Raw genomic sequence first — 14,378 nt, forward strand, 5'->3', positions numbered from 1 at the left:
GATTCATTCCAACTCATGAATATGCTGTGATCTTCATATCTATTATATGATCTCTCTGGATGGATGTTTACAGTGTTTGAACCTTCACCCCAGTCTCAGGACTTCTGCAGGCTCTATCTTTAGTTAGATACAAAGTAGATGTTGTCTATTTGGTGTTTGTCTTTTTACAACAAATCCATCAGAATCGGGGCCTGATTCTGTAAAAGTTTTAGGTCGATGAGTCTTTTCCAGAATAAACCAGTAACTTTTTTCAGGAGCTTCACCGACCAGCTGAGGAAGATCTCCAAAGATGCCGGGATGCCGATCCAGGGCCAGCCGTGCTTCTGTAAATACGCCCAGGGAGCCGACAGCGTAGAGCCCATGTTCAAACACCTCAAGATGTCCTACGTAGGTCTTCAGCTGATCGTTGTCATCCTGCCTGGAAAAACGCCCGTCTACGGTAAGAGCTCCCTTCTTTCCTCCTGAAGACGTGTGGTAACGTGGTGCGGGGTTTTAACAGTGATGTGGATTGCAGCTGAGGTGAAGCGGGTGGGAGACACCCTGCTGGGCATGGCCACGCAGTGCGTCCAGGTGAAGAACGTGGTGAAGACGTCGCCCCAGACTCTGTCCAACCTCTGTCTGAAGATCAACGCCAAACTGGGAGGCATCAACAACGTCCTGGTTCCTCATCAGAGGTCAGTGAATCGTCCTCAGGGTATGGCGCAATATTGGTGCCAAAATAAGGACTGTCGCACACGCAGTGATAGCTACTTCTTTGCAGCAGGAGGCTATATCCAATGGCAAATGTAAAGGAGAGTTCTAGCTAGCATTAGCATTGGAGAGGTTGGTTACTGGCATGCCAAGGGAGAGTTTCCCCCACTGGATTGCCTACTTCCTCTGCAGGCCATTTGCATGGATAGACTGGCATTATCTTTTGATGGGCTAACATCTCGTATTCCTACTCCCATCACCCACGACTCATACTTTCTTCTATAAAGGGAATTTTATCAAGAAAACTGGTTGACATACAATACCTGAGCCCCTTAAATTGCATGCATTGACATCTTCTTTTGATAGTTTACTGTTATCTTCAGCACTGAGTTATACAGGATGTTTATGCTTGGTGTCACATTAAATTACAGTAAACTGTCAAAAGAATTCATGTCAGAGCATCATGGCACTTACAGATATTGTGTGTCAACCAGTTTTCTTTATAAAGTTTCCTTTAAAGAAAAAGGTACAAGTTGTGGGTGATAAACCTGAACATGCTAGTCATTAATGATATTAGCTGTTCTTGCTAATAACCAACAGAGGAAGTAAATAATCCAGTGGGTCACCATTCTATGTGTGCTAGTTGTTAGCCTCTCAGATGCTAACGTTAGCTAGAACGCTCCTTCTCATTTGCCAGCGCTGGCCGCTCTGTTGCCTCTAACGGTTGCTGAGTTAGCATTGCCAGCCTGTCATCAATCAGATTAGTAGCTGGCTTTGGAATGGATGTAGCCTTGTGCTACAAGGAAGTAGTCACTGCCAAGGGTGCAATAGTCTTAATTTTGGGGCTAATATGATTTGGCGCCATATCAGAGAACCTGCAGGCATGATGACTCCAACTGATCTGTCCTTCATGCTGCTGCTCGTCCAGGCCCTCCGTGTTCCAGCAGCCCGTCATCTTCCTCGGCGCCGACGTCACTCATCCTCCAGCGGGCGATGGGAAGAAGCCGTCCATCGCAGCGGTGGTGGGAAGCATGGATGGTCACCCCAGCCGATACTGTGCAACAGTTCGAGTCCAGACGTCCCGACAGGACATGTCCCAGGTAGTTCAAACCCCATCCAGTACCAAAATCCCTGTCTGGGTTGTTGCTAAGGGCCAAGCTTCCTCTGCAGGAGCAACTCTTCAGTCAGGAAGTGATCCAAGATCTGACCAACATGGTGCGGGAGCTGCTCATCCAGTTCTACAAGTCGACCCGCTTCAAGCCCACACGGATCATTTACTACCGCGGTGGCGTCTCCGAGGGACAGATGAAGCAGGTGGGGGCGGAGTCTGTTCCAAAGAGCCCGGCGAATCGTGTGGCAGGAAGTGATTCAGCTGGTTTGTGTTCCAGGTGGCGTGGCCGGAGCTGATCGCCATCAGGAAGGCGTGCATCAGTCTGGAGGAAGACTACAGGCCCGGAATCACCTACATCGTGGTCCAGAAGCGCCACCACACTCGCCTGTTCTGCTCCGACAAAGCCGAGCGGGTCGGTGGGACTCTGTCTTCTGTCCCCGTCTGTCCTCTGGCCGGTCTGAGTTTCAATGCGGTGTGATTGGTCCACAGGTTGGGAAGAGTGGGAATGTTCCGGCTGGGACCACGGTGGACAGCACCATCACACACCCGTCGGAGTTCGACTTCTACCTGTGCAGCCACGCTGGAATTCAGGTGAGACCTCAGACTTCCTCACATGGATGACGAGATGAGCTGCAGGTGTTTGACCTCGACTTCACCCCCCAGGGAACCAGCCGTCCGTCCCACTACCACGTCCTGTGGGACGACAACTGCTTCACAGCCGACGAACTGCAGCTCCTCACCTATCAGCTGTGCCACACCTACGTCCGCTGCACACGCTCTGTCTCCATCCCGGCCCCGGCCTACTACGCCCGGCTGGTGGCCTTCCGCGCTCGTTACCACCTGGTGGACAAAGACCACGACAGGTGAGGCGGGCCTGGTACCTGAAGTTCTACTGAGCATAATCCTCAGAGGATCGCTTTCAAAATAAAAGCTGAATATTAGGGATGCGACTAACCACAAGAGCAGTGGTGTTCACTGTTAACTAAGACGTTAGCAGTGAACTAACCCTAAAATCTAATCATAAACATTATATGTGCAGCTGCTAAAGCATTACAACAGCATGGTATTTAATAGAAGCTAATGCTAAAGCCCTATGCTAACCGGGGTTTTAGTGGAGGGAGCCAGTAATAAATCATACACCAAGATACTATGTAGTTAGAACTAATCCTAAAGCATTGTACCAACATAATATTTAGCGGAAGCTAATGCTAAACTGCTATACTAACATGGCATATAGCAGAGGAAGCTAATGCTAAATCACATACCAGCATGAAAGCTAATGCTAATATGCTCCACCAACGATAATTTGTGAAAGCTTATGCTAAAATAAATGAGTGAGTCTGAGTCAGGAAGTGCTGCTGCCTCTACTGTTGCCTTGCAGCAAGAAGGTCCTGGGTTCCATTTTGAATTCATCTTAAGGGGTGTTAATAGTTTTGCTGATCTTTCAGAAGGAGCAGCTGTTTCCTGTGCTGATGACCTCACTTCCTGTGTATTTTCCGCTGACCTGAGCTCTTCCTGTCTTTGCAGCGCTGAGGGCAGCCACGTGTCGGGTCAGAGTAACGGCCGGGACCCGCAGGCGCTGGCCAAGGCCGTCCAGATCCACTATGACACCCAGCACACCATGTACTTCGCCTGAGCTGAGCGTCTTCCTGTGGATCTTCTCCTCTTCCTCGTCTCTCTGTCCTCGTCTCTCTTCTTCATCACTCTGTTTTTATTTTCTGACTCTGCACCAAAGCGGCTCGGCTGCCGGTCAAACGCAGCTTCGCAGGGCGCTTTCTGACCGGCCTTTTCCTGCCCGGGCCGCCGTTTCTCAACCAGCAACCTAGCACTGTGGGCCCCCAGGGGCCCCGATGCACAACCGAAAAAACAAAAACAAACCCCACACACACAAACGACCAGTCGAGCCATTGTTTTGAGTTTGTTTTTGTTTTTTCTTCTATGAATGTCTGCACTCGTGGCGTGTTTGTAAGAAACTCGGAGCCGCGGAGCGCCGCCTGGGCGCGTCCTCGGCTCTCCCAGCTAAGCAGGACTCTGATCTACTTTACCTCAAAGCCCCTCGGGGCCAAATCTGTCACAAGGTCTGGGGTTCGTCGGGTGGTGGGAGGGAGGCGCAGGGGCTTGACCTTTTAAGAATGAAATATTATATATATTATATTTTTCCTTTTTATGAGTGTGTGTTGAAACTTTCTCCTTTTCGGTCTTTTACAAGCGAGGTGACCTGTGTGTCCATGCTTCCCCTCATCTGTGTGTGTGTGTGTGTGTGTGTGTCGGTGGTGTATGAGTGTGTGTTTGATGGCAGGCCACTGAACTGTAAAGGGAAACTAGGAGAGAACTGCTGTAAATGCCTCAGATGACTCGTTTTTATATTCACACATACAGGACATATAAGCATATATTTACACCTGCAGAGCAGCGCCTCCTGGAGGCAGCGGAGGGAATCTGTGGGGGTGTAGCAGGGGGGTGGGAGCTGAAGGTGGCGCTGCCGGCCGGGTTTGTTAGCGGCCTCCTCATTGCACTGACCCGAGGCCGCTCTATCAGTCTCTTTATGCATTTCTACATCCAACGAAGCAGATTTGTAAAGTTTAATATAAAGCGTTTGGTGGTTGTTGTTTAGAGCTCGTAGTTTACCCTCGATGTCGTCGTCGTTGTTGTTTATTGTTGTCGATGTTACTGTTGTGATGAACTTTTACGGCGGACGGCCGGCGGCGGGTTTAATCTTTATTTGTAGCATTCTGGTTCAGGCCGAGGAGGAGGAGGTGGATTCATGCTTCCTCTCATGTGATTGGTTCAGTGTAGCAGCTTCCGATCGGATCGATGGAGACAATCAGGAGGGATCTGAAACGACTTCACCGGAGCAAACGCACCGCCAAGTCTGGGCGGTGTTGGCTTCGTGTTTTTATTTTTTAACACTGGACTAAACTAGCACTGCGTTGACAGTGGAGCCCCCTGGTGGTGTGAGGCAGGAGTGGCCGGCGTGCACGCCTCATTCAGGTGGCGGCGCTCAGCGGAAACCCTTTTGTAATAAACCGCCCGTAAAGCTGCAGGTTTACTATGAATGAGTTTGAGCACCTTCCTGTTGGCGGCGTGCACACTGGCGTGGCGCGGTGAGGGGGCGGGGCTTATGATCACTCCCAGAGCAATATGAACCTCGATCAAACGAAGCGATAATGAATCTCCTCTTCTGTAACTGATTATTATTTTCTGAAGCTTGGTTTGTTTTCTTTGCTCGTGTCAATCAGTGGGGACGTGCATTCAGTGGCGTCAGCAGGCCATTGCCGGCTTCCGCGCGTTTAGTATCGGCGTATGCGTTTTCTGCCGGCAACGTTGACGCCTATTCGACGACGTCAACCTGCGTTGACGTCGTCGTAGTTTAGACCGTTTCCTTTAACTCGTTGTAGATTTGCTCGCCTGCATGCTGGAGTTTCGTCCTTTAAAAAACTATTAAAACCTTTTTCAATCATATTTATTATAAGAAAAGATCTAAAGTTTGGGGTAAATGTTTTTAGCCTAGCAATATTGTCCCGTCTCGCTGTTTCTGAGGCTCCTCTGAGGATCACGGGGCGGCGGACGGCGCCGGCTCTTTGCGTCGTGTTCAGATCCAAACGAGGTACTTTGATCAAACGTGGACCCGTTAAAGAGCCGGCCCGCTCCTCCGGGCCGGGTCAGCCGGGGAACAGGGACCTCCTGTTGCCATGGTGACTCTGAGTCCCTCCTCTTTGCGGTCCAGAGGCGCCGGCACAGCACCAGGTCCGGTTTTTAACCTTTTTAAAGAGGCTCCCTGGTTCCGTGGCCCGTTTTAACAGGAGAGCATGAATTATTTTCAATTCCTCTCACTTTGATATCTGTTTATATCTCGATGGATTTGTAATTTTCTGTATTGTGCATTTCATTTTGTTTTTACCTCTTTGGTTCCTGTTGGGGGGGTTGTTAAACTTCTGAGTGAAGGGTTCTGTTGGACTGTTCTGTTTGGACCGTAGAGCAGAAGGCCATTCACTTGTTATAATTATTATTATTAATATTATGTGACATGTTAATTTTTTTTAGCCTGCAGGGAAATCTTGTGTTCATGTGCAAAGTAATAAATTGGTATTTTAAGCCCATAAAGTTGCTGTGTTCTTATTTCCCCTAATGATGTAATTTCAGCCACCAGGTGGCGCTGCTTCTCTTTTTCTTATTTTACTGTTTCTCAGGTTCAGATGATAAACAAGTTTCTAGATTTATTATTTTTCTAACTAATAAAAAGTTAAATGTTTATAAAATTTTAATTATAATTAAAGAATAGTTATGTTTTGGGGTCAATCAGAAAGGAAGCAGTCATTTTCCTCTTCAACTCTCCAGCTCCCCCTGGCGGATCTTCAGGTGTTTCCGGGTCAGTTCCGGTTCCGGTTCTCCTCTCGGCATGTCTGGCTCACGCAGGATTAGCAGGAAATAAAACCCGACCTCAGGTCCAGATCGGTTTTAGTCCAGATCAGTCTGTTAATAATTTTCCCAGAACTATTTCCAGTTACTAACCTGTTTGAGAAAATATAAGTTTATCTAAATTTAGTCTCTGATGATAAAATGACTCAAGCCCGGTGTTGAGTTGACTTGGTTTACTTTGTCTATGGAAGTCCATTCCTGCCAAAAAAAATAAATAAAGGCCTGACAGGAAACCACAATTGCGAGATTTAAAGTCAGAATTACAAGAATAAATGAACTTTCTGTCATAATTTTGAGAATAAAGGGAATTATGATAATCACTGTTTCTCTAAAGAAACTTGTATGATGAAGTCAATGATCTTGACTTTGAATTTCTTAATTTGTATCAAAATCATTTTGAAAGTTAAATTATGTCTGATTCTCAATTATGAATGAAAAACTAAAATGACTTTAAGTCTCAAAATGATGAATTTCTATCCAAAAATGACTTAAAATGAAAATGGCGACTTTGAATATCCAAACTGACTTCAAAAGTCAAAATTGACTTTTAATCTCAAAATTATCATTTTAATTCTCAAAATTCATATCTCCAAAATTGACTGAAAGTTAAATTATGACTCCATATCAAAATTAGGATTTTGAATCTCAGAATTATAACTTTGAAAATTAAAATTATGACTTCCTGTTGGGCTTTTATTTTGTCTTTCATGGCAGAAATGGATTTCCATATGTTCTCTGTTTATTTACAGTATATTGATTTCCTATAATAATAATTTTGTTTCTTTGTTTTTTAGAAATTTCCTCTGCAGCTGCTGACGTCTCATGACCACAGAGCGGCGCTGTCGAGCCGCGGAGCTCTCCCTCCTGACTCCTCCTCCTCCTTTAAAGGAGCCGCCGTCACGCGTCTCCGCGTCCCTCCACGGCCGCGCGTGACCCTCCAGTTGCGCAGGTCACGTCCAGATGTTGCGTGTCGCTCTGAACCAATCAGCTGCGGCCGGGGGGGCGGGTCAGAGCAGGGGCTGAGGATGAGGATGGAGCACGGCCCACGCGCGCGGGGACTCTCATCCTAGAGGAGGAAGAGGAGGCTCGCGCTCCTGTGCACGCGGATCAGACCTGTCTGCGCTGATCGGTTCGGTTCCGGTTCGGATTCGCTGCTTCCTACCCGCAGCAACAACACAGCGCGCGCGCCCAGCAGCGCACCTTTGTCAGCAGGTGATGGAGGCTGAACGGAGACGGTGAGGAGAGGTGGACCGGACCGGACCGAACCGGGCCGGAAGGACCTGGAGAGCCGGACCCGGTTTGTCAGGGAGTTTTAATTCCGCTGGCTCTGGACCTCAGAACCTCCTCGAAACCCCCGGTTCGGAAAGGAAAACCGGCTAATCTCAGGACAGTTCGTTCCGGGACCAGGCAGTTCGGACCGGGACCAGGCACGGGTAAGACATGCTCTGTCGGGTTAAATGCTGCGGTTCTGTTGAGGTCCGGTCCAATGTGGTGTCAGATCTGAGAGGTTCTGGTCTGTTGAGGTCCGGTCCATCTCACCTGAGGTTCTGAGGTTCTGACACAGCGCGCGGTGGGCCGCAGTGCATGCTGGTCCTCCTCAGGTTCCTGCTCTGACGGATCCAGACCGACCGGAACAGAACTTATCAGGACTTTAAAGGGAAGCGTAGAGGCGGGAGGTTCTGGTTCTGGAGGTTCTGCTCACCGCGGACTGAGGTTGCCATCAGGTCCAGAAAATGATGCCAAGGACCAGGTGGTTCTGTTCCTTCTGAACTGGATCTTTAAGATGAACTGAACCTGACCGGGTCCAGAAAGGTGCTGGCTGATGGTGCCTTTAATGACCAGGAGAAAAAATTGATTTTTTCGGGTTAGAGCTGCGGATCAGAACCGGTTCTGATGAAGTGGATCTCTTCCTGATGTTCCAGGTCCTGAGGAGGTTCTGGTTCTGGACATCTGATCCGGGTCTGAAGCTCTGGTTCCGGATGAAAATAAAAACATTTAATCAGAACCTCTGAGGTCTGAATCTGAGGTGTTTGGACCGGAACCGGGCCTGTTCAGAACCGGTCCAGTTGGATGTATCCTAAAACCAATCCAGAACCAGTTGGATCCGACTCTGGTTCTCCACCTTCACACAGCCCCCAGGATGATGCTGCCATCACCGGACTGGACCGGACCGGACCGGACTGGACCGGACTCCATCTGCACAGTTTTCACGCCCCGATCTAAAATAATGGAGCTCGGCCCATTTACAGCAGGATGGAAAACATATAGTACCGGCCCATCCAGAACCCGTCCAAACAGACCCGATTCAACCAGAACCGGCCCAAACAGTCGGGCTGTAATGACAGAGTCCCCGTTTAATTTTAGCTCCTCTGAGCCGCTCACCTCACCACAAGCTCTGTGTTTTCATCTGAACTGAACTAATCTGCTGCAGCCAGAGAAAACACACACACACACGCACACCCACACACACGCACGCACGCACGCACACACACGCACGCACACACACACACGCACACCCACGCCCACACACACACACACACACACTGGCCTCCATCAGCGTTTTGCTGTAAAAATCCTTACTGTTGATACAAGCATAAAAATTCCTATCAGCCACTTGAATTTCAGGAAGGTCATTTTTCAAGATGGCCGCCGTTGTTGAGCTTTTTAAACCAATTCTTGCCATAAAATGTTTCCCATTTCCATGACTTGGATGAACTTTATGTCACATCAGTTTTCAGCTTTGGTCCTGATCACACAACTTTAAAAACAGCAGAACTAGGGCAGTCCATGGTCTTGTGGTAAAAAACTTTGTACAAGCAGGCAGCATAATTTCAAAATAATAGCGTGAGGGCAACGGGCAACGGCAGCCATATTAGTGGCGCCACCAATTCAATGCGCCAACTATAAAGCTAGCATAAACCATCTTTACTGTCACTGTTGCCTAAAAACTTTAGATTAAATAAATAAATGATGCTTAGCCTGGAGGGGGGCAAATAAAGCCTGGAGGGGGCAAATAAAGCCTGAGGGATGGGGCAAATAAAGCCTGGAGGAGGGGCAAATAAAGCCTGGAGGGGGAAAAATAAAGCCTGGAGGGGAGTATGATGGGATGTCATGAGAAAAAAATGGGTCCAAGGACCGATCCTTGTGGTACTCCATGTTTAAAATCAGAGTTTCTGTATTGGGTCATCATTAGGAGTGATGTGGTTCTGACCCGGTTCTGCTCGGGTTACCAGGCTGCTTGTCTGAGACCAGAACCTGTAAGTCCTTGAGTTTTTCACCTGGGCCGACTCTGTAATCTGATTACTGAAACCTGGTCAAACGATTCTCTGGAGGCGGAGAACAGCAGGGAGGAAAATCAATTCTTCAGCTGCAGCAGGAATTATTGATGAGGTGGAAACGGACTCTAACCTGACTTCTCCCAGAACCAGAACCAGCGTCCAAAAGAAGCTGATCCAGAAGCCTTTGGAGCAGCAGCACGACGTGCCGCTCAGGTCTTTCTGAGACTCATGAATGTGAGGACGGGATGGAGACACCAGATGGTTTCCTTAAGCGGGAATTCTGATAAATTCATGAATCAGCATGAAGCTGAAATAGAAAATCTGTGAGCGGAAAAACGGCGCCATCTGGAGCTCCAGGGTGTTAGCACAACGACGAGATGGAAAGACATCAGCAATGACCTTAGAGAAGCAGGTGAGAGGTCAAAGGTCATTCCCAAATCATCTGAAGAGAAATATTATTCCCAAGAGGCTGAGGTTAGCAGAACGGCAACGGATGGACGATGAAAACCAAGATGAAGGAAACCAAGAAAGAGGAAACCAAGATGGAGGAAACCAAGATGGAGGAAACCAAGAAGGAGGAAACCAAGAAAGAGGGAACCAAGATGGAGGAAACTAAGATGGAGGAAACCAAGATGGAGGAAACCAAGAAGGAGGAAACCAAGATGGAGGAAACCAAGATGGAGGAAACCAAGAAGGAGGAAACCAAGAAAGAGGGAACCAAGATGGAGGAACCAGACACAGCGGAGCTGAGCAGAACCTATTTGGACTGAAGCAACGTTGAACAGGTGACTGGACCTTTGATCCATGTTGGTTCCATCTTTAACCAGAACTCTGTAGAATCTGCTAAAACCCAGTTTGTCCTGTAGAACCTCTAGAACTGAACCCCAGAAAGTCCTGGTGGTTCTGAATGGAAGCTTGTTGCTCCACATTCCAGATGTTCTGGTTCTGCGGTCTGAAGCCGGGTCAGAACGTCGGTCAGTAGAATCGGGTCGACCGTTAAACCTGAGTGTTCTCTGCTGGCGCCGATCGACCCAGTTCTGTTTGTGGAGCCGCCAGCGGGCCGGGCAGGTAGGAGGAATGGGAAGGTGAGGCCTGAAAGCCGCCTTTGTGTGACTGCTGGCAGGAGGGGAGCTGCCCCCCCCCCCCCCCCCCACACACACACACACAGTTAATGGGGGGAAAGTTTGTGTAAATAAAGATCCGCAGAAGAAGCGTTGAAACTCACAGAGACCTGGTTCTGTTCTGGCCAACAGCGACCCGGTTCTTCTGGTATTAAACGGTAAACTGGGGCCCAGTGTGACGGTCCCAGTTCCTCCCTTCCTGTTTCCTGTTTGGACCCATCAGGGTTCCGTTTGTTGGACCTAATTCTGAAATATCTCATTTTATTTCTTATGATTTCTGTTGTTTCTGAAGACCGGGTGGTACACTCTGTTTAGTCGGTTCTGGTTCTGACCCGCTGACCTTTGACCCCTGACAGATATGACCTCTGCTGAGGTTTTAGGCCTCCTGCAGAGCTGCTCCATCCTCATCAACATTTAAACTGAAGCATATTTACTTCAGAACACGAAAACAATGTTTGTATTCATATACAGTTGATGACATCACGCATCGTTTCCTAGCAACCAGCCGTTTCCATGGCTTTTATCGACTGATGTTCACTATGGGCTGCTGGTAAAGTTACTGTGAAAAGTTAGCAGCAGCAGCAGCTTTGGTTATTTGGTTAAGCTAACTGGCTAACTAAATATTTAGCTTGGATCTAAATCTTTAGTAAACAAGCTAAATATTTAATTAACTCTGCTTCAAACTAAATATTGGTATTTGTAAATACATGTTTTAACAAATCGATGTGAAATTGCTCAGGAAGTTGCTCCACCTCTATCAGAGGGTGGTGTCAGTCGTGGTTTGGTTGCCCTGCCGGCAGCAGGCTCTGGTTTATGATGTTTGAATCAAACTGGATCCTATTAGAGAATCAAAGTGGTTCCAGTTCTGCTGCTGGAGCGGGTCCAGCCTGCGGCCCGGCCCGGCCCGGCCCAGCCCGGCCCGCGGAGCCACACAGCAGCATCCTTGTTGTGCAGTAATGTGGTCTGTTTGCTCTCCTGTCCAGGTGGCGCCGCGCCGTCAGCATGAGGCGGAGTGAGGAGCCGGCCTTCATCAGCCAGAGCGCGGCCGGACAGACGGCTGCAGGAGCGGATCAGAACCTCAGATCGGATCGTTCTGGCTCAACGGTTGTCATGTTAGCGCCCCGGCCCAGACCCCGCTGTTAGAGTCCGGACCGCCCCGCCCCGGCCCGGCGGGGGGCCTGAGCCCCCATGCAGGCGCGTAAGAAGTACGTCCTGCTGGGCCTGTGCGCCTGCTGCTGGCTGGTTCTGTTCTACTGCGGCGGCGGCGTCCAGCTGCGCCTGCTGCGCCTGCTGACGCACCACCGCTCGGACGTCCTGCGACCCTGGCCCAACTGGACCGACAGGGCCTACCTGCCCCGCTACGCCCACCTGGACGAGCTGCAGACCGACCCGGGCTCGGCCGAGTCGCCACGGCAACGGCGGCAGGCCTGGTCCACCGTCTACAGGGACAGCCGCTGCCGCATGGACACGTGCTTCGACTTCTCGCGGTGCCGGCGCCGAGGGCGGGAAGGCTTCCGGGTCTACATCTACCCGGCGGAGAAAGGCGACCGCGTGTCGGAGAGCTACAGGAAGATCCTGACCTCCATCGCCGAGTCGCGCTACTACACGCCGGACCCCCGTGAGGCCTGCCTGTTCGTCCTGGGGATAGACACTCTGGACCGGGACCAGCTGTCGGGTCAGTTCGTCCCCAACATGGACGAACGCATCCGCAGTTTCCCGTCCTGGAACGACGGGCGGAACCACCTCATCTTCAACCTGTACTCCGGCACCTGGCCCAACTACACGGAGGACCTGGGCTTCAACGTGGGCCAGGCCATCCTGGCCAAGGCCAGCCTGAACACGGAGCACTTCCGGCCCGGCTTCGACGTCTCCATCCCGCTCTTCTCCAGGGATCACCCGCAGAAAGGCGGCGAGCGCGGCTGGCTGCTCAGGAACACCACGCCGCCGCGCAGGAAGTACCTGCTCATGTTCAAGGGGAAGCGCTACCTGACGGGCATCGGCTCCGACACCCGCAACGCGCTGCATCACATCCACAACGGGAAGGACATCGTTTCCCTGACGACCTGCCGCCACGGGAAGGACTGGGAGAAACACAAGGACGCCCGATGTGACCATGACAACCTGGAGTATGAGAGGTAAGGGCGGGGCTAGGGGCGGGATTGTGGAACTATGGGCGGGGTTATGGCTACGTGGGCGGGGTTATGGCTACGTGGGCGGGGTTGGTTTTCCAGCATCACTCCTGGACAGGATGTTTCTAATTTTGACAATATTCTGTAGAGTAATAACAGATTATTAACATGTTAGTAACATGAACATTTATCACATGCTGATGATTTTCTACAATAGGAATCATATTTATGTGTATAAATATATATATGGTAAAGCATCTTTGAGTGTTGAAAAACTGTAATAAATCTGAAATGATTCCATTTAACTTCATAATTCTGATAAAAGAACCGGTCCTGAACCACATGAACAAACTGGGATCTGTGGGACAGATGGGAACCAGTTCTGTTCCTCTGATACCCGCATGTCCAGGCCGTTCTAAGAGAATATTGTGATCAACTGGATCAGAACCAGAACCGACACCAGTCCATTCATCAAGTGACCATCATTAGTGGTTTTCACAGGATGTGGATTTATTAAACATGGAGGATGAACATGGAGAGCTTCCTCCTGGTTCTGGTTCTGTCCCAGTGACCCGCAGTGCAGCCTGAGGTTCTTACTGGGTCCCTTCAGGCTAATGAGCGGCTGCAGCTGCTGCCAGCAGATTAACCTGAAGGGACCGGAACCACCGGCGACCCGACACGTCCAGAACCAGCAAGAGCAGCAACAGAACCTGACCAGGTCAGATCCATGACACAGTTCTGCTCGGTTCTGCTCAGCCTGGTTATGACTGATAATCATAGAGTTATAACGATGAGATTCTGCAAATCAGAGGGAAAAATTGAGAAAGTCAGAAACAGAAACGCTGCAGACTGAAAAATACTAAATATAATGAGGCCAATGTGGCCCCCTCTGGCCCCCCGTGGCCCCCAGCAGCGCCGCCTGTAGCCCCCCAGCAGTACCCCTTGTGGCCCCCCGTGGCCCCCCGTGGCCCCCCAGCAGCGCCGCCTGTAGCCCCCCAGCAGTACCCCTTGTGGCCCCCCGTGGCCCCCCAGCAGCGCCGCCTGTAGTGCCCCTTGTGGCCCCCCAGCAGCGCCGCCTGTAGCCCCCCAGCAGTACCCCTTGTGGCCCCCTGTGGCCCCCAGCAGCACCCCCTGTTGACGAGTCTCTTTATGCGATCACAGCAGGAATCCCTGCAGCCGCCGCGACTCTTTGTCTGGATCTGCTGGAGTGGAAACCTGCAGCTCCGCTAGTTACACCTCAGCGACCTCTGACCCCTGGATCCTCACCTAGCAGAGGAAGCGTTCCAACGATTAGACCGGGCCCAGCGACTCAGAGAAACCGGGTCAGAACCACCAGGCTCCTCCGACCAGAGGAAAAACCATTTAATATCAGCAGCTTTGATGTGAGCGGAGCGCTCTGATTGGCTGCTGCTCAGCGGCACTTCCTCCCTGCAGGGGAACCGAACCGAACAACTTCCTGGATCGGGTATTAACGGCGGGGGGTAACGGGGCTAAACTGGGATTTACCCGGTGGGGGGCAATTCATGGGCTGAATGATTATAAAACATCAGATTCTGGTGGAAGTTCTGACCCGGATTTGACCTTCAGATGGATGGATGCTGGAGAATTTTAGATTCCTGTTTGCCTTGTT

The 14,378-nt window shown here is 50.3% G+C and overlaps 2 protein-coding genes across 6 annotated transcripts in view; both read left to right on the forward strand.

Moving 5' to 3' along the window:
- Positions 1 to 5,905, forward strand: part of ago4 (argonaute RISC component 4) — a 28,435-nt gene extending 22,530 nt beyond the window's left edge. For all 4 annotated transcript variants that reach the window (XM_032580076.1, XM_032580079.1, XM_032580080.1 and 1 more), the window contains exons 12-19: positions 255 to 439; positions 515 to 674; positions 1,619 to 1,790; positions 1,861 to 2,004; positions 2,079 to 2,213; positions 2,291 to 2,392; positions 2,465 to 2,664; positions 3,329 to 5,905. In XM_032580076.1, the coding sequence (XP_032435967.1) occupies positions 255 to 439; positions 515 to 674; positions 1,619 to 1,790; positions 1,861 to 2,004; positions 2,079 to 2,213; positions 2,291 to 2,392; positions 2,465 to 2,664; positions 3,329 to 3,437 (1,207 nt within the window). In that variant the 3' untranslated portion in view covers positions 3,438 to 5,905. The remainder of the gene's footprint in view (positions 1 to 254; positions 440 to 514; positions 675 to 1,618; positions 1,791 to 1,860; positions 2,005 to 2,078; positions 2,214 to 2,290; positions 2,393 to 2,464; positions 2,665 to 3,328) is intronic.
- A 1,221-nt stretch (positions 5,906 to 7,126) lies between these two features.
- ext1c (exostoses (multiple) 1c) overlaps positions 7,127 to 14,378 on the forward strand; it is a 48,523-nt gene continuing 41,271 nt past the window's right edge. The window contains exons 1-2 of one of the 2 annotated variants that reach the window (XM_032580693.1): positions 7,127 to 7,653; positions 11,603 to 12,754. In XM_032580693.1, coding sequence (XP_032436584.1) covers positions 11,808 to 12,754 — 947 coding nt within the window. In that variant the 5' untranslated portion in view covers positions 7,127 to 7,653; positions 11,603 to 11,807. The remainder of the gene's footprint in view (positions 7,654 to 11,602; positions 12,755 to 14,378) is intronic. The other variant, XM_032580694.1, reaches the window with a different exon arrangement.

Source organism: Xiphophorus hellerii, chromosome 13 (assembly GCF_003331165.1).
Source record: "Xiphophorus hellerii strain 12219 chromosome 13, Xiphophorus_hellerii-4.1, whole genome shotgun sequence".
Taxonomy (NCBI): domain Eukaryota; kingdom Metazoa; phylum Chordata; class Actinopteri; order Cyprinodontiformes; family Poeciliidae; genus Xiphophorus; species Xiphophorus hellerii.